At 42.4% G+C, this 20,638-nt stretch overlaps 4 protein-coding genes across 9 annotated transcripts in view; 1 reads left to right on the top strand and 3 right to left on the bottom strand.

Moving 5' to 3' along the window:
• The window catches only part of LOC134190667 (ATP-binding cassette sub-family C member 10-like), a 19,405-nt gene extending 10,961 nt beyond the window's left edge, over nucleotides 1-8,444 (top strand). Inside the window, exons 22-30 of one of the 6 annotated variants that reach the window (XR_009971668.1) lie at nucleotides 1-55; nucleotides 115-172; nucleotides 574-786; nucleotides 845-911; nucleotides 983-1,080; nucleotides 1,325-1,437; nucleotides 1,495-1,653; nucleotides 2,826-3,084; nucleotides 8,349-8,444. The exon at nucleotides 1-55 is cut by the window's left edge and continues 7 nt beyond it. Coding sequence is in view for 3 of the 6 variants with exons in the window: in XM_062659131.1 (XP_062515115.1) it covers nucleotides 1-55; nucleotides 115-172; nucleotides 574-786; nucleotides 845-911; nucleotides 983-1,080; nucleotides 1,325-1,437; nucleotides 1,495-1,630 (740 nt within the window). In the remaining 3 variants the exon portion in view is untranslated. Of the gene's footprint in view, nucleotides 56-114; nucleotides 173-573; nucleotides 787-844; nucleotides 912-982; nucleotides 1,081-1,324; nucleotides 1,438-1,494; nucleotides 1,821-2,825; nucleotides 3,784-8,348 lie in introns of those variants that run through there. The other 5 variants (XR_009971669.1, XR_009971667.1, XM_062659131.1 and 2 more) reach the window with 5 other exon arrangements.
• Nucleotides 1,940-6,095, bottom strand: LOC134191559 (DBH-like monooxygenase protein 1 homolog). Its single transcript, XM_062660180.1, has 15 exons — nucleotides 5,805-6,095; nucleotides 5,562-5,708; nucleotides 5,212-5,388; nucleotides 5,061-5,144; nucleotides 4,823-5,011; nucleotides 4,646-4,748; nucleotides 4,410-4,585; nucleotides 4,111-4,168; nucleotides 3,964-4,049; nucleotides 2,923-2,961; nucleotides 2,803-2,862; nucleotides 2,618-2,745; nucleotides 2,360-2,546; nucleotides 2,215-2,296; nucleotides 1,940-2,149 (listed from the first exon to the last, which is right to left on the bottom strand). The coding sequence occupies exons 1-15, from the start codon at nucleotides 6,093-6,095 to the stop codon at nucleotides 2,079-2,081; spliced, it is 1,878 nt and encodes a 625-aa protein (XP_062516164.1). The 3' UTR covers nucleotides 1,940-2,078.
• LOC134190668 (DBH-like monooxygenase protein 1 homolog) lies at nucleotides 6,842-11,767 on the bottom strand. The gene is made up of 14 exons (XM_062659134.1): nucleotides 11,454-11,767; nucleotides 11,238-11,384; nucleotides 9,525-9,701; nucleotides 9,384-9,467; nucleotides 9,126-9,314; nucleotides 8,968-9,070; nucleotides 8,736-8,908; nucleotides 8,625-8,682; nucleotides 8,455-8,540; nucleotides 7,920-7,958; nucleotides 7,790-7,849; nucleotides 7,602-7,729; nucleotides 7,345-7,531; nucleotides 6,842-7,275 (listed from the first exon to the last, which is right to left on the bottom strand). Exons 1-14 carry the CDS (start codon nucleotides 11,733-11,735, stop codon nucleotides 7,027-7,029), a joined length of 1,962 nt encoding a protein of 653 aa, XP_062515118.1. The 5' UTR covers nucleotides 11,736-11,767; the 3' UTR covers nucleotides 6,842-7,026.
• Nucleotides 11,768-13,034: 1,267 nt separating this feature from the next.
• On the bottom strand, nucleotides 13,035-19,500 carry LOC134190669 (DBH-like monooxygenase protein 1 homolog). Its single transcript, XM_062659135.1, has 14 exons — nucleotides 19,191-19,500; nucleotides 18,974-19,120; nucleotides 15,441-15,617; nucleotides 15,299-15,382; nucleotides 15,042-15,230; nucleotides 14,881-14,983; nucleotides 14,649-14,821; nucleotides 14,531-14,588; nucleotides 14,378-14,463; nucleotides 14,101-14,139; nucleotides 13,966-14,025; nucleotides 13,776-13,903; nucleotides 13,514-13,700; nucleotides 13,035-13,444 (listed from the first exon to the last, which is right to left on the bottom strand). The coding sequence occupies exons 1-14, from the start codon at nucleotides 19,470-19,472 to the stop codon at nucleotides 13,229-13,231; spliced, it is 1,929 nt and encodes a 642-aa protein (XP_062515119.1). The 5' UTR covers nucleotides 19,473-19,500; the 3' UTR covers nucleotides 13,035-13,228.
• Between the last annotated feature and the right edge of the window lie 1,138 nt (nucleotides 19,501-20,638).

Below are 20,638 nucleotides of genomic sequence, written 5' to 3' on the forward strand. Positions count from 1 at the left end.
CGGGTTGGCCAACTGAAGGCGTTGTTTGCTTTAGGCATGTTTCTCTAGTGTACAGGTACAAGTGAAAATGTCTGGTGACTTGGTGATGTTTGAACTGACTGCAATACTGTTCAGGTCAGGCCTGCCACCTGCTCTCTCAGGTGTTAGCTTTCAAACGCGTTCACGGGAAAAGGTGTGCCACCTATCTACCTATTTACTTAACTACTTACCTACATAGATACATAGATACATAACTGCATGCATACATACATACACACATATGTACATACTTGCATACATACGTACATGATGGGTTAAAAAGGTGACACAAGAAGTCTCAATATCTTTTATTGGTGATAGAATGAACCAATTCTATACATGACGATGGTGACGGTGAAGGTGACAGTGATATGATGGCAATGATGATGATGACATTATCAACGATAGTGATGGCACATCTATTGTGTTTGGAGCTGTGGCTGCATTTTTAGATATACGTACACTCATATATTACATGCAAACATTGATTATATGGCATGAGATGAAGTAATACCTTTTTGGTAAGCTGTTGTTAATCAAATTAAATTTGTTTAGGTGGGCATTGTTGGCAGAACAGGAGCTGGAAAGTCTAGTCTTTTTCTCTGTTTGTTTCAATTGGTACAACCTTCGGAAGGAACTGTGCTTATTGATGGGGTTGATGTCTCATCAATCAGTCATGAAAGTTTGAGAAGTAGTCTGGCTGTTATTCCTCAAGATCCTTTCTTATTTGATGGTTCTGTAAGGGAGAACCTTGATCCATGCCACAACGTTTGTAATCTTAGAGTTAAAACCGGCATTATCTTGCAGCATTAATGTGTTCTCTTAGCGAGATGACGTTCGGTTATGGAATATCATTGACAAGTGCCATCTCAGAGAAGTTATTGAGTCTCTTGGTCAGTTGTTAGACATCAGTTTGTTGGTTTTGTTTCTGTACAATATATCTTGCTTTGTGTGATATATATAGGGGGTCTTAGTGGATCTGTTGTTGAGCGTGGTAGAAACTTTTCTGTTGGACAAAGGCAGCTGATTTGCTTGGCCAGAGCACTTCTTACAGGAGCAAAGGTAGTATTTTTGCAATTTCTCTAATTGCTCCATCATTTGTAAAGACCAGTGTCACATTTTGTGAATATATGTATTTGCTTTGTCGACTACCAGTTATTGCTAGTGCTGTCTAGTGAGTATTGAATAGTTGCTACGTGGTACCTTCAGAATTGTGATGCATCTAAATCATTCTTGTATTTGCAGATTGCTTTGCTAGCTTTACTTGCAGCATATTTCATGTTCATTGAGACTGAGTGTTTTACAGGTGCTGTGCATTGATGAGGCCACAGCTAGTGTTGACAAAGCTACCGATCATTTACTGCAGCGTGCCATTCGGGAAGAGTTTGCTGACAGTACTGTTCTTACTATTGCCCACAGGTTCTTTATTGTATGCTATGCAATGGATTGGCTACAGGCAATGTCTTGCTTTTGTAGACTTGAGACCATTATGGACAGTGATAGGATACTGTGCATGGATCAAGGCAAAGTTATTGATTTTGAAGCGCCAGATGATCTTTTGGCTGACCCAAATTCGTTGTTTTCACAATTGACAAGCCATTCAACAACGTAGACAGTTCAGCTTTTTTTGTGGAGGTGAGTGTAGTTTTTTGTTCTATTTTGTCAAGGAATGTACTGAACTAGCTGTACATTGAATGTATAGTATTTGATACAGCAGTTTCTATGTAATAGTAAACTGCATAGATAATATAGCTGTAATGATTGTGGTTTGTTTCAATATAAATTGAGAATTGGTTTATTAGGACAGTGTAGGCTATTGCATTGGATAGACACAAATATCAGCATCATCACTCTTATCTGCACTGAAGCAGGGTCATTATGTTGGTGTCAACTCAAAGGCCCTTCTCCCATTATTATTAGGAATAGGTTATATATTGAACAAATTTATAGACACTAGTGGTTTATTTATGTCGTACTTATGATAGATGAACAAGCTGTTAACATTCTTCTACACTTAAGAAGTTTTCATTGTGGTCAAAGGAACATTTGATGTCTAATTGTTACAGCCACATCCTTGTTAATAGGACAGTGATAATCCAAAGATAACTTGAAACCTTTTCAGCATCAGAATCTATAAAATACAGAAACACAGGTCTCAGCTATGTCTCTCCATAATGGTCAAGACCATAATGTTACCTAAACATAATTTTGGTTGTAATTTTCTTATTACACGTTGTCCTTTCTTTTCGGCTGGTAAATACGTTTCACGAGTACCTTTCTACGTGAAGATCAACAACTTGTGCAACAACATTTCACACTGGAAATTTTAATAGATCTGTACCAAAAGGTTTTCGTCAAAGGAGGTGGAACATGTGAATTCTCTTTTTCTACTGGACCAGTATGTTTGTGACCAGAGCTGATGTGAAGCTCTGGTTTTGAATTTCATGTTCTTTAAGTCTTTGCCAAGCTGTATTAGCTGTGTTCTTGTGTCTGCGGATCTATTTCCGTTGTCGACAAATTCTCCAAGTCTTTAACACAGAAAAGCAAATATTACTACTAAATTGCAATACCTTTAATAAGCAAATTACGTGGAGCATACAGGGATGCATATGAGAGATATTGAATCAATGAAGACCATGGAATGTGGCTGAGGCAAGTACTTAACTTTGGTTTGGGATAAACAAATAGGAAAGCCAGACACATTTCATCCATGGTCTTGAGTCCACCCTGTAACATTTAGCATCAAATCATTTATTGCTTAGTTAAATAGACAACATGCCTGACCAGCGTCACTTGATTTCTGTTAGATGTGTGGTACCTACAGAATACTTGCACGTCGTCTCCCTGAATATAGAGAAAAGTCACATGCTGAATTTCGGTAGCAAGTGATTATATGATACTCACAGGGAGGATTTTTACTTCATTCTCCAGTAAGACTACATCCTGTTAAGTGAAATAAGAGACCAATTATTGTGTTTGAACTCGGTTGTTTAGTGTACGGTAACTTTGGTCAAAGTGGTCACATTTGAATTAAGAGAACAACTTTGAAAGGTGCTGCCATATGAGGTGTGTAGATGTTGTGGGGTTATGCATTTAAGAGTGATGTACGTTCATATGTGATCGTGACACTGCAACTAAAACCTTGTGAGCTGACAGAACGACGGCTTTGGAAATTGAATGTCTGCTTGTTTAGTTACAATGTATTAGTTGGAGGGACTTATGTTGTGTGTTTAGAGACTAGAATATTGAGAACACTCCACAAACACACACACACACACACACACACACACACACACACACACACACACACACACACACACACACACACACACACACACACACACACACACACACACACCACAACACCTAGTTGTCATTGTTGAAAATTCTGTACAAGGATACTTTAGTGGCAAGGTGAAGTGGCCAACAAGCTAAACATTTTTGGAATCTCCACCCACGAAAGACGCTCTGTAGGTCATTTTTGTTACATATGCAGTAACACACGTTTTGTAGAGTGTAAATAAGTATTGATACTGTTTGGAAAGAAAACCTTAGCGATTTTGCAATACATGCAGCTAGAGCTGTGTGTTTTATTAATTATTTTGACAGGCTATCACTGTGTCTGATTGACTATATGAGAAACACTTGTACTAGCACAGACATACAACTTCTTTAAACGTTACTATTGCTTTAATTTGTTTAACCCAACACATTGATATTAATTTTTGATTTTGTGAGGATGTGTATTGTGACTGCGGATTGCAATGCAGGGATCTGCCAATGCTCACTTTTTGCATGTACCCGATGGTGGACGGTGTCTGCTTTTGTCTGGCAGACATGCTATAGAGCAGAGGAGGGCTGGCGTGGGAAGGGTAGTGGATATCCAGGCTAGTGGACATGCGTGTAGACAGAAGGGCATCCAGGCATGTGTCAATAGCAACAAACCTGAAAATCGAAATCATAGTTGTCATTTCGGTCGATGTCAGGGAGCTTGATTCCATTTCGTATATGCTTTACCCACATACCTCTCCCTACATTCAAACGCCAAAATAAACATCAAGTACAGCCAGAGTTGCGCTAATTTTTGCATACCAGCAGTGTGGGAATGGAGAAAGCTAGCAAATACGTTGACACCTTCTTGTGGTAGACCCTATATTCATATAGCATTAAAATTAATCATTGATACATAGCTATAAGTAAATAATGACTATAGGCGTGGGAAGCTTTCAAGGTTTGTAGGTGCCAAACACTACAATCTTGTGTGCATGATTAGGGTTTAGTGCATTTTGGGAGTAATGCAGTGAACAGGAAACTATTAGTGTCATGCATGGCCCCCTGGCCCCCTTGGCCCCCACAGGTTTTATATCATCATGTTATTATATGCAACTGACCGCTTGAGTACAACTGTTCGGACAGATGTTCTCTAGAATGATGTCTTTCTTTCTGGATGGCATTAGCAGCTGATAGCTGTAGATTGACACGTGATGACCAAGCATGAGAGTAGCTGCATCATGGGGTCGCTTGGTGGGTGTGTAATACATCTTCACACCCGAACTATCAACGTAGGCTACAGAAGGGTTTTGATTACTACTAGGATAAGCATAGAGTATGTGCACAAAATACGTACAAGGGCTACTTTCAGGGTTGTTATAATGAGTTTCCATGACAACATATTGGATCCCTGTAGCACCGCTGAAAGGGTATCCCGCATTGGAAGGAAATGACAATGCCTGCATAGAACAAAACGCAATATGGTCTCATTTCAATCTATTCAGCAGGTGTCAATGAATTTTGAATCACTAACTGTTCCACCGATTGCCCACGCGTAGACCACAGCTCCGCCTCGGCATGTGCGAATGTGCGGGGGAATGTGATCGAGTGGATGGTCACAGTCCCACGATTCCTGAAGATGAGGTATGACGTCATCGCTGCACTGATATATTAGTATGTGGTGTACAAGCTGCTTGTGATTTTCCTGTATGACGGGCTCAAACTACAAGGAATGAGATGAGATGAAGCACCTCTGTATACTGGCCACTTACTCTGATCACGTGGGCTTCGCTTTGCAGTGTTGGCAGCTCGAATGGAACACACCAGTAGGTAGTTGGTCTGGCAGGTACTCTCACCTTCGCACAACAGTCAATTAGTCAAAGCATCATATCGGTGCAGCTTTCGTATAGGTGATTGTCTTACACTCGGGTTTCCTAGAAGAAACGATTTGTGGTCGGACTCGAGTGGTGCTGGTTCAACGTTCCCGGTACCGCTCAAAAGGCTCACGCTCACCCTGCCCGCAATTGTGTGCTTGGATAGTGCGTCTTCAGACTCGGGGTCGTGTGGATTGTAAGAGAATATGATTCGGGTTGTGCCTTTCTGAAACAATTGACAAGCATCAATTTAAGTGTGCACTGTCCCGTGTTGATGTGTGACAAAGCAAGACTGTCTCGTGTCTTTGCAGACTGTACTTGTGTCTCAGTATACATGCACATAAATGGCTATGCTGGGGTCTTAGTCAAATGCTACGATACTCGTATGTGCATTCTAACCTCAATGCTGTGGTCACGCCGTTCGCAAGCTTCTAGTTTTCTTCTAAATTCCAACGTGGTTGTCCCGTCTTCTTCTCTTGCCGAGATCAGTCTCACATTTTGAATAGGGTCTAGAGGTGGGAGAGATCGGTCGAAGGCAAATCGATCCTGCAATGTGATGCAATACGCAACTGATGAGCACCAGCAGAGCAACTCTAATCCAGTTACGTAACAATGGTTGCTCAGTGCCATCCATTTATTTACCTGCAAGAACCCTTTTCCGTCTTTTACCCATCCGATCAGTACATCCGAGTTGGGCATGTATCCTTTCTGAGAGATGCCAAAACCAAACCATCCGGTGGTGGCGACTTTGGCGGCAAACGTGATGACTTTGTGATGCCAGTCGACTGTCCAACAGAGAAGATAGTTGCGAGTTTGGTCATCGAGGTACTGCGAACGATCATAGTCATCCGGGCAATTTAAATCAACACATTGCACCAAGAGGAGACTGGCAGCTACATAAAATAGAGAGATCGGAGTCCATGAAGTGGACATATGAGCATCAATGCGTACTGGTGAGATTCAATGATGAAGATGGCAAAGAAAGGCGCCTCATAATCTACGTAATAGGTTGACATGTCACCTTGACGAGTCGTTTGAACTCGTAGTTTGTGTACAGTACAGTACACGTGTGTTCTCGTCAGAGTCAGGACACAAGATGTAAACAGCAATGATCATTGGAGACACAGCACAACACCGCGTCGCACACGCAAGACGCAAGACGCACGGTCGCAAGACGTAAAACGCAAGAGAGTGTAAGTCTTCAGATAGTTGATATCGCGATTGACTGCCCTTACTTTCGCTGCAACTATTTGCTGGGATAGGATTGCCCTAAAGATGCAAGGATCGTTAAATAGCTAGAGGAAAGAAATCAGCACTGCAGCTACAGAGAGAGAAGGCGGTAATGGTCACCCATGCAAATTTCAATACTCGCAGATGGTGAATCATTGACAACCAACAGTTGCTCTGACTTGTCGGCGGAGCAGCCCAATACTTCAAAATAAGGCGTTCCTAGACGGTCTGTTTTGCACATCCCCGATGTCCAAGTTTGTAGTGGAAACAGTTGCTTTCTTGAACTGGTTTAGCTTTTTTAATTAAACGCGTTTAATTAAGCTAAACTAGTTTATTTAATTAAGTTGCAGTTAGTGGAAACACTGCCTTAGTTTCTATCTATCATAGACTTGAGAATGAATGGTGATTGAGCACTACACTGGAGTTGGATTGGGCACTACTAGACACAGTTTTCGTAGTTACACACTAAAAGGCACTCTAGCCATCCAATGTTTAGTTATACTTCTCAGACATTCCATTTAGCTGCTGACATGTCCACTGACTATTGCAAAAGTACATTTAGCAAGCCGAATATAACAAAGTAAAGAATAGTTTGTTGTCTGTCTTAGTGGTATTGGCCGTTCGTCTTTCCCTTTTATCTCATCATTATTGCCACGAAAGATGAGAAAATAACCCAGAATGAGTTGCAGATCAAGTCACGAGCTGAGCTGGTTGGAGACTCAGATGCCTTAACTGTGCTGGTTGGAGACTCAGATGCCTTAACTGTGCTGGTTGGAGATTTAGATGCCTTGATGATATCTTCGCAAGGTTTAGGTGTTCCCGTTGGAGCACCAGTGAGAGGCCGTGTGATGTTAGGCAAGGTATATTCATCGGTCTGTCCCGCCTAATCATACAAAACTCACATCAATAATGTTCGAAGTTTCTTGATGAGTAGATCTGTATGTCATCTCACTAGCAAGTTGTGGTGACTTCCACTTCTACAACGGACCTCTCGTTGCTTAGAGGACCGGTATTGTTGGTCCCAAAGCGTATACGCATCCTCGCTTCTGAAATCCATGTTATAGATGGCCGGAAGGCGCTGTCCTAGTGCCGTTTGTGGATCTGATGATATGTTTGCCGGTTCTACGTAATAACCCTTGCTACAAAATTGAACAAAACATTGCTACTAGACAATTTGACAAATCTAGAGTTAGTTTAATTGATATGTACTGTGCAGCTGCTGTGACATAATCGAAAAACGTTTGACTCAGAGGTTGGCTCAAGCAGTAGATAAGACTTGGCCTGGGGTATACCAAAAGGAAACCAAGACACATCTCATCCAGAGTACCTTCTCCACCCTGAAATGCAAGCAACACTGTGGAGAACTTGCTAATGAGATGGATAATATTTTGTCTCACAAAAGTCACTTTTGGTCTGCCTGTGGTGTCGTAATCGCAGAACACCTGAACGTCATCTCCCTGAACGCATATACACATGTTCTCTTTATAGACGCATTACTTACATAAATGTTTTCAAAATTTTCCTTACAGGCAGAATTTTCACTTCGTTTTGCAGCAACACTATATCCTAAGACAAGACAAACTTTGTTTACTTCATAAGCCTGGTTCACAATACACCTGGTTCACAATACACCTCACGTCGCGTCGTCTGAGGCCAGGCCGTTTCCGACGCAATGTGACTCGACAGGCTGGAATAGGAGCAAATCCTATCCAACACATTGCGTCGACAAACGGCCTTCTTTGACGCAACAACGAGACGTGAGGTGTATTGTGAACCAGGCTTTACAAAAGAACTATAGCCCCTAGTATACATAGCTGGGATGAGGTCAAGAACGGAATATACAGTAGCTCTAGACGCTGATTGAAGTAAATTTCATAGGTATTTTCACATTTGAATTGTTATTTGTTTAGATTTTAAGACAGCATTTTATGAATCATGATGTGTGTGTGTGTGTAGGTGTGTGTGAGGTAGTGGTGAGCGTCTGATGATGAGCTACATGGATATTCTATAAGATAAATGCTAATCTATGTTTAAATCGACAGAACTAGAACTAGAATCAAACCTGAAAGTTAAAGTCGTAATTGTAGTTGCTGTCTATGTTGGGAAGTTGAACACCATTGCGACTATGCTTGATCCAAATGCCTCTTCCTGCAGATTTGCAGATTGACATTAATCAGATACACGTATTTTGCAAGAACTTCCAGACGTGAATTTAAGTATACAAGACTTTACCGACAGTATGTGAATGCAGCATTGTACCAAATACGTTTACTCCGCCTGAAGGAAATCCCTAAATACATTAATTAATCAAGTTGCTACAGTGTACAAGAGCGGATCTCTCACAGCTTGAGTGCAAGCTGAAGGACAAAGAGTCTCCGTTATGATGTTGTCCCTTCCAGGTGGCAGGAAGAGAAGGTACCCTGGATTGACAGTATGACCAAATTCCAGAACTGCCCCGTCGTACTGTCTCTTAGTTGGAGTATAGAAGATTCGTATACCAGAACTGTCCACATAGTCTGAAACATGTTATCTTCAAATTGAGTCAGGAACTTAGCATATTGACTTCTGAACCAACCTGCGTGGCTTCCCTCGTTGTTGTAATGAGTTTCCATCATAACGTATTGGGCCCCAGTCTGACCGCTCATAGGAAGTCCTACTTGCGGTGGGAAAGTAGCACCCTAAATGGGTAACATTCACACACAATAGAAAGAACAGCAAGTCTTTGCCACTTACAGCCCCTCCCACAGCCCATGCTGCAATTTGAGCTGTTCCACGACATCCTCGAACGTCGCCGGGTATAGAAGCAGGAGGGTTGTCACAATCCCATGACACATTTAAGTAAGGTGCAACTGAATCATGACAGGTGTATATCAATATGTGATGCACCAGCTCTTCATGCCCTGCTTGCACCACTGGTGCAAACTAGACCAAAATATAGATTTAAATGTTACCTATTAAAAAGACACTGACTCAAGTTAAGATTTTACTGACCCTTATTATATGAGCTTCATTCTGCAGTTGAGGCAGCTTCACCGGAGTGCACCAGTAAGTTGTGGGCTTAGCAGGCACAGATACCTTCAAATAACTTGATTTCAAATATATACCTTATTTAATTTTGATTGGTATGTATACCTTGTGATTTAGAATGTCAAATGTCTTGTGATCAGCCTCCAGAGGCGCAGGTTTGACGTTCCCGGTTCCACTTAGTAGATTGATGCTGACTCTCATGGCGACTGTGTGCTTGGCTAGTGAGGTCTCTGAAGCAGGGTCATTGGGGTTGTAGGAAAAGATGACTCGAGTTGTTCCTTCCTACAATGCATTTGTTAGCTAACAGCACAAGTGATTTCTTTTGTTTTGACTGACACCTTGTTCTCTACCTGATCTCTGTATTTATTGAGATATAACGATCTATTGTGATATAAAATTCTTTTTCATCTTTCCAATCTTTATATCGTTCTATGTACATTTATGGAAACAAGTGTGTACCTATTGAGGTTCAAGTGGTGCGAACAAACTTTTCATTAAATTGTGAGTCTTGCTTTGACTCTTTAGACTGCAAGTGGTACTTACTATTATGGTTCATCTACGAAATGAGACGTATCTGGTGAAGTGCTGGCCATGTTTTTACTAGTGGTAGGATCACACAAAACTTATTTTGGGCAGTGGTGTTCACTCTCTCCACTAACACACACACACACACACACACACACACACACACACACACACACACACACACACACACACACACACACACACACACACACACACACACACACACACAGCGTGTGAATCTTACTGTCCCACATGTTGCACTGAAAGAATCAACAATAGATCTGTGTATCTCATATTGCAGGGAGAAATGCGTTTAAGGTTTACTTGAAAGTTTTTGTTATTCAAGATAATTAAAGAGCATTACATAGCAACTTGTTTATTCATATCAAGTTAGAGGGTCAAGGGTCAGCTTGCTCTCGTTAGGAGGTGAACGACCTCTCACCTCCTAGGGTAGATTGAAGATTGATTCGAGCCTACAATGTAGTAGATATGTTTTTCATTCTAGAATACAAAACGCACTGCTCATCTCTTCTGTCTTCTCCTGAGATCCGTTTCTATGCATGTTACCGTGTAATTTGGTGAATGATTTCAAGATGCTTGTACCTTGAGCACAGTCAGGTATTGTGACTAGTGTACCTTAGAACTCTAATTCTGCTGTGTACGTGGACGCTTGAGAAATTGCTAAACGCCTAGATTTACCAAGATACCAACAATGGTAACACAGTGAATACGTTTGATCCCTATACAAAGCAGAACCCTGGCAAAAATTCTGGATTGAGCTATGGCCTATAAACTATGCAAACACAGCTATCCTAACCGCATATCAGCGTGACCACTGTAAAGCGGAAGCAACACATGTTGTCCACTGGTTCAAACCATGCACTGTTCTATTTTGTCAATCAACCAAATTGAGAGCTCGGGTTCGCTGCTGCGCACGTTCTCTAGACGACTTTCCATTGATGAGATTAGCTAAGCCTCCGAGCAAGCAGCAAGCTTAATTAACATGCAATCAATGTCGTCTCGTGCCAGTTGCAGCACAGTAATCAATTAACACGCTTGTTCGAGCGCAGGTTTGTACGTATACACTGTCAAGCAAATGTCTAGGAGACAACTAGGAAGCGGGACCGACGCAGTCTTTCGAAGATATCGAGCTGTTTGAATGACCACGCCCATATGCATCATGGTGGGAGCGGGGTTGGCCAAAGCGTCTATCTAACGATCGAGTTGTTCAAACAGTGTGATTGGCAATTCTCGATTACTTAAAAAGCATTATAAATATATTCGTGTCGTGACCTCGATGCTTCTGTCTTTCGGCTCGCAGGCGTCGAGATTTCGTTTGAATTCCAACGTTGTCATTCCGTCTGCTTCACTGAAAGACAGCAGTTTGACGTTTTGGATTTCGTCAATCGGCGGTTGTGCCCTCGCAGTTGCAAAACGATCCTGTAAAACAATCACAAGACGTTGCAATCATAGATCTCGACAATTGTAATACAAACAAGATGACTCAACCTTCAAGTATCCTTGACCGTCTTTCACCCATCCGATGATCACATCGGAGTTGGGCATGAAGCCTGTTGGTGAGAAACCGAGCCCTATCCATCCTGTCGTGGCGACTTTGGCTGAGAACGTGATCGACCTGTCAGACCAATCTACTTTCCAGCAGAGAAGATACTTCTTCGTCGATGCATCAAGGTATTGACCGCGGCTGTAGCCGCTAGGGCAAAAGTGATGGTCGCACTGCACGACGGTGATGGCTGCGAGCACAGAAAGCGTTAGAACCTGCCACATCATTGCTACACCGTTTGTCGGGGCGTGACTCTTGGCCAACAATGAGCCGAGTAGTGTTGGTATCCCGTATGTACCTTGAAGAACCAGCACTGCGAACGAATCAGCGCATGAGTTAGACGTGTGTATGTGTGTCACTGTCTTTTCATGCAGGCGGATTGGCACTGGGCAGATGGACGGACGGACGGAAGAACGAACAGCGCAGATCTAGAATTTTGCAGAAGGAGGGGCACAAATTGTCAGTTTAGTCTAGTCACGCCCATTTTCTGACGTTCGAAAAAGGCGATCCGCGACCATTACATATGTCTATTGTTTGATAACTCGTTTTTGCTTACGAGATTAAGTTAATTGAAACAACCAAATACAATCGTAGGAATGGCATCAAGGTTGGGGTCCCAACCTCAAGGCGCGGTACTCTATACGGCCGGCATTGTCTACTTGAATGTAACCTCCATCGCATTGAGGTTAACGGCATTGTCTAACTTGGATGTAAGGGCCGTTCACTTTAACGGTCCGGGACGGGACTTTTTGAAGAAGAATATACAGGGGTCGCAATTTTTAAGAATTATCTCTGGGCTTTTAATTTTAGAAGTCTTTTCAGTTCTGTAGACGTCGAGATGCAGCTCGTGGCCTAGCCGACAAGCACCTTGTTCTAGTACCTAAGAAAACCGCTATTGGAGATTCTTGTCCCATTTGGGCCTCTGCATGCATGCATGAAGAAATGAGGATCCGATATGAAGAGCCGTCAGTGTTTGAAATGTCCGACCAGTGTCTTTATTCTAAATTGTTTGCCAAGTCTGCACCCTGTGTGACTTGAAGTTATTAGCCATTCCAGCTTGTTTGCATTGAGGTGGATTTCAAAAATGTACCTACATCGTCACCATCTAGTCTAAATATCCAAAATCACAGAAACGGTGTGCCGGTGAGATTCAATGGTGAAGATGGCAAACAAGGGCGCCTCATAATATACGTAATATGTTGACATGCATGCCATCTCGACGATTCGTTTGAACTCTTCTTGATGCAGGTTGTGTATACACATGTGTTCTCGTCAGAGTCACAACACAAGATCTAAACAGCAATCGTTGGAGACGCGGCAGCACAACACCGCGACGACGCACGGTCGCAAGACGCAAGACGCACGGTTGCAAGACGTAAAACGCAAGAAAGTGTATAGGTCGATAGTTGATATTGCGATTGATTGCCCTTACTTAAGGGGCCACGTTTTGCTCTCGATCACAACACTCAGTTTCTAGACTTGAGAATGTAGTATGGAGAGGGTTGCACGAGCACAGCACACTGGAGTCCGCGGCACCAAATAAACAGTGTTCTCTTACATACTAAAACGCAATCAAACCATCCAAAGTTTAGCTACTTCTCGGCGATTCCATTTACTAACTGACATGTATTGCAAACAGCACATTTAGCAAGCTACATGTAACAAAGCAGAGAATAATTTGCCATCCGTCTTAGTGATCTTGGCAGTTCGTCTTTCCCTTTTATCTCACCATTATTGCCACGAGAGATGAGAAAACAACCCAGAATGAGTTGCAGATCAAGTCACGAGCTGAGCTTGTTGGCGATATAGGTGCCTTAACTGTGCTGGTTGGAGATTTAGATGCCTTGATGATATCTTCGCAAGGTTTAGACGTTCCAATTGTTGGAGCATCAGTCAGAGGCCGTGTGATGGTAGGCAAGTTATACGTTTTACTAGGCTGTTTAACAAAACGCACATTAATAACGTTCTAAATTTCTTGATGAGTTTTGATTGTATGTCATCTCACTAGCAAGCTGTTATGACTTTGACCTCTACAACGGACGTCTCTTTCGTTAGACGACCAGTAGTCTTGGTCCCAAAGCTTATACGCATCCTCGCTGCTGAAGTTCATACTAATGATGGCCGAAAGACGCTGGTAGTATGCTATTCCTTGGTCTGGTGATATGTTTGCCGGTTCTACGTAATAGCCCTTGCTACAAAATTGAACAAAACATTGCTACTAAACCATTTAACAAATCTATAGTTAGTGAGTTAAAACTGATATTTACGTTGCAGCTTGTGCGATGTAATTGGTAAACGTTTGATCTGGAATCTGGCTCTCGCAGTAGGCAAGACTTGGCCTGGGGTACACCAAAAGGAAACCAAGACACATCTCGTCTAAAGTACCTTCTCCACCCTGAAATGCAAGCAACACTGTAAAGAAAATTGCTGATGAGATGGATAATAGTTATGTCTCACAAGAGTCACTTTTGATCTGCCTGTCGTGTCATAATTGCAGAAGACTTGAACGTCATCTCCCTGAACGCATATACACGTGTCCGCCTTATAGAAGTACACTGCTGCTTACATAAACGTATTCAAAGATGTCCTTACAGGCAGGATTTTCACTTCGTTCCGCAGCAACACTACATCCTACAAAAAGACAAAATTGCTTTACTTCTTACGCAAGAACTATAGACCTTAATATTTATAGATACATGGGATGCATTGAGAGGGTTAAAGAAGGATTATACTGGTTGAATTTTAATTGCATAGTTAGTTTTGCTTTTTTAAATTGTTATGATTTTTTATATTTAGTGCGATGATTGGGTATTCTATAAGATAACTGCTAATTTATGTCTACACTGCCAGAACTGCACTAGAATCAAACCTGAAAGTTGAAGTCGTAATTGTAGTTGCTGTCTATATCGGGAAGTTGAACACCATTGCGACTGTGCTCGATCCAAATACCTTTTCCTACAGATTGACATGAAAAAGATAAACGTATATTACAAGATCTGCGAATTCAAGTACAAAACGTTACCGACAGTATGTGAATGCAACATTGTACCAAATACGCTCACTCCATCTGAAGGAAAGCCCTAAGTACATCAATCAAGTTTCCACAATCTGTTTTATTAAATACAAGACAGATTTCTCACAGCTTGAGTACAGGCTGCAGGACAAAGAGTCTCCGTTATGATGTTGTCTCTTCCAGGTGGCAGGAAGAGAGGATAACCTGGATTAACTCGATGTCCGAATTGCAGAACTGCTCCATCGTACTGCCTCTTAGTTGGAGTATAGAAGATTCGTATACCAGAACTGTCCACATAGTCTGAAACATGGTATCTACAAACTGAGTTGGAAACTTAGCATATGGACACTTGATCAGACCTGCCCTCTTTCCCTCGTTGTTGTAATGAGTTTCCATCATAACGTATTGGGCGCCAGTCTGACCGCTCATAGGAAGTCCCACTTGGGATGGGAAAGTGACACCCTAAATGGGTAGTACCGTACATTCAGAAATAATAAAAGAAGCAATCTTTGCTACTTACCACGCCTCCCACAGCCCATGCTGCAATTTGAGCTGATCCACGACATCCTCGAACGTCTCGGGGTATAGAAGCAGGAGGGTTGTCACAATCCCATGACACATTTAAGTAAGATGCAACTGAATCATGACACGTGTATATCAATATGTGATGCACCAGCTCTTCATGCCCTGCTTGCACCACTGGTTCAAACTAGACCAAAATATAGATTTAAATGTTACCTATTAAAAAGACACTGACTCAAGTTAAGTTTTACTGACCTTTATTATATGAGCTTCACTCTGCAGTCGAGGCAGCTTTATTGGAGTGCACCAGTAAGTTGTGGACGTGTCAGGCACAGACACCTTCAAATAAACCTAATTTCAAATTTTTACTTTATTGAATTTATGATTTGGTATATACGTTGGGATTTAGAACGTCGACTGTCTTGTGGTTGGCCTCTAGAGGCGCAGGTTCAACGTTCCCGGTTCCACTTAGTAGATTGATGCTGACTCTCATGGCGACTGTGTGCTTGGCTAGTGAGGTCTCTGAAGCCGGGTCATTGGGATTGTAGGAAAAGATGACTCGAGTAGTTCCTTCCTAAGACAATGGATGCAGTTGTTAGCTAACGCAACAAGTGATTTTTTGGTTTTTACTGACACTTTGTTCTCTACCTGATCTATGTGTTACTTTGCGATATAAGATTTATGACCATATAGTATTATGCATCTTTTTCCTTTCAATCTTCATGTGCATCTATGTAAAGCAAGTGTGTATAGTACCTATAGGGGTTGAAGTAGTGTGAACAAACTGTCTCATTAGAGCCTGAGTCCTTTGACTCTTTAGACTGCTGTGATGGTACTTACTTTGATTTGTAGTTCAGACACACACACACACACTCACACACACACACACACACACACACACACACACACACACACACACACACACAGACACACACACACACAGACACACACACACACAGACACACACACACACACACACACACACACACACACACACACACACACACACACACACACACACACACACACACACAGCATGTGGATCTTTGGCTCTTGTTAACACTGCAAAGAATCAACCCAGATAGAATTAAGGGCAGCCGCAGGTACGCTACTGTAAGGATAAGGTATAACAATTGGCAACTTATCATTTGAAAACGGATCTTTCTATCGTCGAGGGTCCAGCTTGCTCTCCCTAGGAGGCGAAAGACCTCTTTTACCTCTTAGGGGAGATTGAAGATTGATCATCGGGAGCCTTGAGCCTACAATGAAGTATATATGTTTTTCGTTCTATTAGAAACCGTACTGCTGATCTCTTCTGTCTAACTATGTTCTCCTGACATCCGTCTGTGTTTGGTGAATGATTTTCAAGATACCTCTACCAGTCAGGGGCATAGATAGACACTCAGTAGGAGGAGTTTCCAAATAGTAATTATATATACCCACTGGCCACACAATCACACGTATCATATAATAAATACATACTGTTAAATCAAGAATCTTGCAACTTGTTTTAACGGGAGACTACCAAAACAATTCTGCTTTTGAACATTTTGATCTATACTCTTCAGTACTTTACATGGTCAATATACCATATTTTACTACATCTAGATAGCCAGTATAATCATCATTTCTTAGACAGATAAAGCAACAAACCTTAATTAAACTTTCTCTACCAATTTCTATCTCAAAGCGTAAGGGCAAATTTTCGGTTCTTACGAAAAAATATCCAACAACGTCATGCCTCTATGTCTATTTTTCGATCATAATGAATTTGCAGTAGTGCCCAGTCACTTAGTCTGTCCTCTGCCATGGTCGACCGGCCGCATGTACGTTTTGAGTCGAGGTAAAGAGATAACGCTTCTTTCGCACTCACATGCTGTCACAGGAAGTGTACACAGCAGCTGAAAAGGTGGCAGTAAATATTTGGAAACTGGCATTTTCTTGCAAGAAGAATTAATTAAGGGCTGCTTGTGAAATGTCTGGTAGTTTTTCATAAGAGAATGTTTTCCATTTGCAGTCTCAAATTAAGCGTTTATGTTGCTGTCCATGTCATTTGGGTTGGTCATCCTTACAAAACTATCTCTTACAATTAACTTTGGTAGCCAAAAATTACTGGACACGCCTACGTAGGAGGAGGGTTTCCGGGCAACTCGGAAACATGCCTACGCCCTGTATCTTGAGCACAGACACGTATTTCGAACCCTAGAACAAGTGCCAATTCTTCTGTGTCCTTACACGCCTGAGAAATTACTAAACGCTTAATTAAATTTTACCAAGATACCAACAATGTTAACACAGTGAACACGTTTGATCCCTATACAATACCAGAATCCTAACAAAAATACAGGATTCGATCAAGGGTCTAGCCTCGAACTTCCAAACCAGAGAGCGCGAGAAGCGCACCAACTAGTAGTCTGGACGAGAACGGTACTAAAATGATTTCGGAAATAGCCTTCTAAGCCAAGCAGCGTCTTAGAACCGGAATGTTGGTTGTAAATTCTAATTGGTTTAGCAGTAATTGGATATGCTAAGTGCATTAGACGCGCGATTGAAATTCCTCGTTGACGGATAAGTGCACGCCAGAGCCGAACGAAGAGTCTAGTACACGCACGCGTCTTAGTTTTAGTTTCAACTCCAGTTCTTCGATCTTTTCAAGCTTGCGGTGATCACTTTTGACAACTGGTCGAACGGTAGTCTCGCCAGTCGAGCGGTTAGACTAGCTAGCGTTCTGCCGAACAATCAAAGAGTAGTCGTTTCATGCCGTCCACCAAGATATCGCCGCAAACACGGCAGACGTCTCTTCTTCGCTCGTGAGATCTCATTGCCTTACAAATTGCGTAATGTAAAAGCATGGTATCTTTCCATCTCATTATTGACCTAGGTAAAACGAGGCTGTTATACTACCATTTAGCATCGCTTTTTGTTATCTACTTCCGAAATCATTTTAGTATCGTTTTGGTCCAGACTAGAGTTCGCGCTTCGCGCGCTCTCTGGTTTGGAAGTTGCTACAAACTATGCAAACACAGCCATCCTATACTGCGTATGGCATGCTAATTTTCTCAGAGCGACCACCCTAGCAGTGAAGCAACTCATGTTGTCCAATGGTCCAAACAACTTACTGTCAACCGACCCTGTTGAGAGCTTCGGTTCGTTGCTGTGTTCACGTTCTACGACATTCCATTGATGAGGTAGATAAGTAAGCCTCCGACCATACAGCAGGCATAACTTACATGCAAATTTAATGTCATCTCGTGCCAGCTACAGGGCAGTAATTAATGCACGTGCTTGTTAGTGTAGATGACGAAGTCCGTCCCAGCTCAACCCCCAAAGCCAGTTCAAAGTGCCAATAGCATGACTGCATTTCTAAAAACTATACATGGACGTATAAACCACTACCAGCATGACTACATGACACACTGATGGTCTAAAGACAAAGAATTGGGGAGGTTTTACTCTGTAGAGAAAGGCCTCCCAAAGCCTATTGACTCATTTAGACTACTATAGCAATACCATTACCAGCTAGGTTTACAGTTGTTACCCCTTCAGATAGCTAAATGTTTCAAGGTATTATTATGTACTGACTGTTCACTAGTCAGCTCCTTGATGCAATAAAATACTGTAATTAATATACAGGAAATACCGTGATATCGATCAATCTGACAAGAATAGCGCCGACGAGAGCTTCAAAATGGTGTTAGTAGCATGTTGCTGCGATCTTCCTAACGGGAGTTGTTGCAATTTCTAGGCTTGAAGTTAGCAGCAACTTAGCTGGGACGGACTTCGAGACCACGCCCATACGTACCACGCTCAGCCTGGTGGGACGCGGAGTTGACCAAATCATGCCATCTTTTTAGCCTATCGAGTAATTGAACCGTGTGACTGACCATTCTCGATTAATCCTAAGTATTGTAAATATATTTGTGTCGTGACCTCGATGCTTCTGTCTTTCGGCTCGCAGGCGTCGAGATTTCGTTTGAATTCCAGCGTTGTCATTCCGTCTGCTTCACTGAAAGACAGCAGTTTGACGTTTTGGATTTCGTCAATCGGCGGTTGTGCTCTCGCAGTTGCAAAACGATCCTGTAAAACAATCACAAAGATGTTGCAATCATAGATCTAGACAGTTGTAATACAAACAAGATGACTCAACCTTCAAGTATCCTTGACCGTCTTTCACCCATCCGATGACCACATCGGAGTTGGGCATGAAGCCTGTTGGTGAGAAACCGAGCCCTATCCATCCTGTCGTGGCGACTTTGGCTGAGAACGTGATCGACCTGTCAGACCAATCCACCTTCCAGCAGAGAAGATACTTCTGTGTGGATGCATCAAGGTATTGACCGCGGCTGTAGCCGCTAGGGCAAAAGTGATGGTCACACTGCACGACGGTGATGGCTGCGAGCACAGAAAGCGTTAGAACCTGCCACATCATTGCTACAACGTCCGTTGCACGTGACGCTTGGTCCTAGAAATGAGCTGAGTAGTAGTATTGGTATCCCGTATGTGGCTTGAGAACCTGGAGCACTGCGAACGAATCAGCGTGTGTATACGTGTGTATATGCATACGTCTAGACACGTGTGTCGCTGTCTTTTGGTGTAGACAAACTGCATAGCACTGCATGGGCAGACGGACGGATGGACGAAGTCACGAACAGACGGACGTCAAGGCGTGATGGCAGGAGATGGAGATCAAATTGCTATCCACCTTGGCCACGCCTATTTCTGACGTTTGAGAAAGGCGACCCATGTAAATCAACTCGCAAGCCTACTGTCTGTTCCCCATAGGCGTGAACTTTGAAAATTATCAATATCTCCGCTTTTTTGGACTTTCGCGATGATCTCGGTATCGTTAGAAACCGCTAGGTCTGGCATTTCTGTTTATCAAATTATGTAAGCCCTTCCAACAAAGAATACCAAAGGATAACGTTTTTGCATATCAAAGGTGTATGAGGAAACAACGTGTGGTGCAACTGTCATTAACCAATTAATTTGTTAGACTAACCGATTACTGTATGTTATCATTACGCTACTACGCATCTGAAACAGCGTCTGATCGCAACAATTCCCTGTCGTTCTCGTCCATAACAGGTTCATATTGGTCTTGTTCACCGTCGGAGTCTTCTCCTTCACCTTCGAATTCTATGTCTCTAACCTCGATATCATCGTCGTCATCCTCGATCCCCAGTTCTATGATAAATTTCTCCACGCCCTCTTCTTGAAGTCCATCCTTCTCCCAGAAGCGCTCTTCCTCTTTCTGCACATGCTGGCAGTGTTTGGCTCACATCTCGGGTGTGACGGATTGGAATGCATTCGGAACCAATTGCTCGACGTCTGCAAGCTTGAACGTTTCGTTGTGGACTTTGAGATATCGTTTGACATCAGCCAGACCAGCTCTATGGGGTTAATTAAGTTCGCAATTGACTAACATTGACTAACAGCTTCTGGAACCACTCCAAGAAATGCTCTGAGTTCGTTTCGTCGTGGTAGTCTGTGCTGTTCTTCTTTGATCTGAAAACTAAGTCTGCATTGGGAGTCCACCCCGTTTCACTTCCTGCGTGAAGTATGTTAAGGCGTTGACCCTTTCCTGAAGGTCTTTTC

Source organism: Corticium candelabrum, chromosome 15 (genome assembly GCF_963422355.1).
Source record: "Corticium candelabrum chromosome 15, ooCorCand1.1, whole genome shotgun sequence".
Taxonomy (NCBI): domain Eukaryota; kingdom Metazoa; phylum Porifera; class Homoscleromorpha; order Homosclerophorida; family Plakinidae; genus Corticium; species Corticium candelabrum.

Coding starts and splice junctions, on each gene's coding strand:
- LOC134191559 (XM_062660180.1), bottom strand. CDS start 6,095: ATGTCCACTTCATGGACTCCGATCTCTCTATTTTATGTAGCTGCCAGT. Junction 5,145..5,211: donor TTCTTCTAGGAAACCCGAGT/GTAAGACAATCA, acceptor TGTTGTGCGAAG/GTGAGAGTACCTGCCAGACC. Junction 4,749..4,822: donor CGTGGGCAATCGGTGGAACA/GTTAGTGATTCA, acceptor TGTTCTATGCAG/GCATTGTCATTTCCTTCCAA.
- LOC134190668 (XM_062659134.1), bottom strand. CDS start 11,735: ATGATGTGGCAGGTTCTAACGCTTTCTGTGCTCGCAGCCATCACCGTC. Junction 11,385..11,453: donor ACGGTCAAGGATACTTGAAG/GTTGAGTCATCT, acceptor ATTGTTTTACAG/GATCGTTTTGCAACTGCGAG. Junction 7,276..7,344: donor GAAGTCACCACAACTTGCTA/GTGAGATGACAT, acceptor TTGTATGATTAG/GCGGGACAGACCGATGAATA.
- LOC134190669 (XM_062659135.1), bottom strand. CDS start 19,472: ATGATGTGGCAGGTTCTAACGCTTTCTGTGCTCGCAGCCATCACCGTC. Junction 19,121..19,190: donor ACGGTCAAGGATACTTGAAG/GTTGAGTCATCT, acceptor ATTGTTTTACAG/GATCGTTTTGCAACTGCGAG. Junction 13,445..13,513: donor AAAGTCATAACAGCTTGCTA/GTGAGATGACAT, acceptor TTTGTTAAACAG/CCTAGTAAAACGTATAACTT.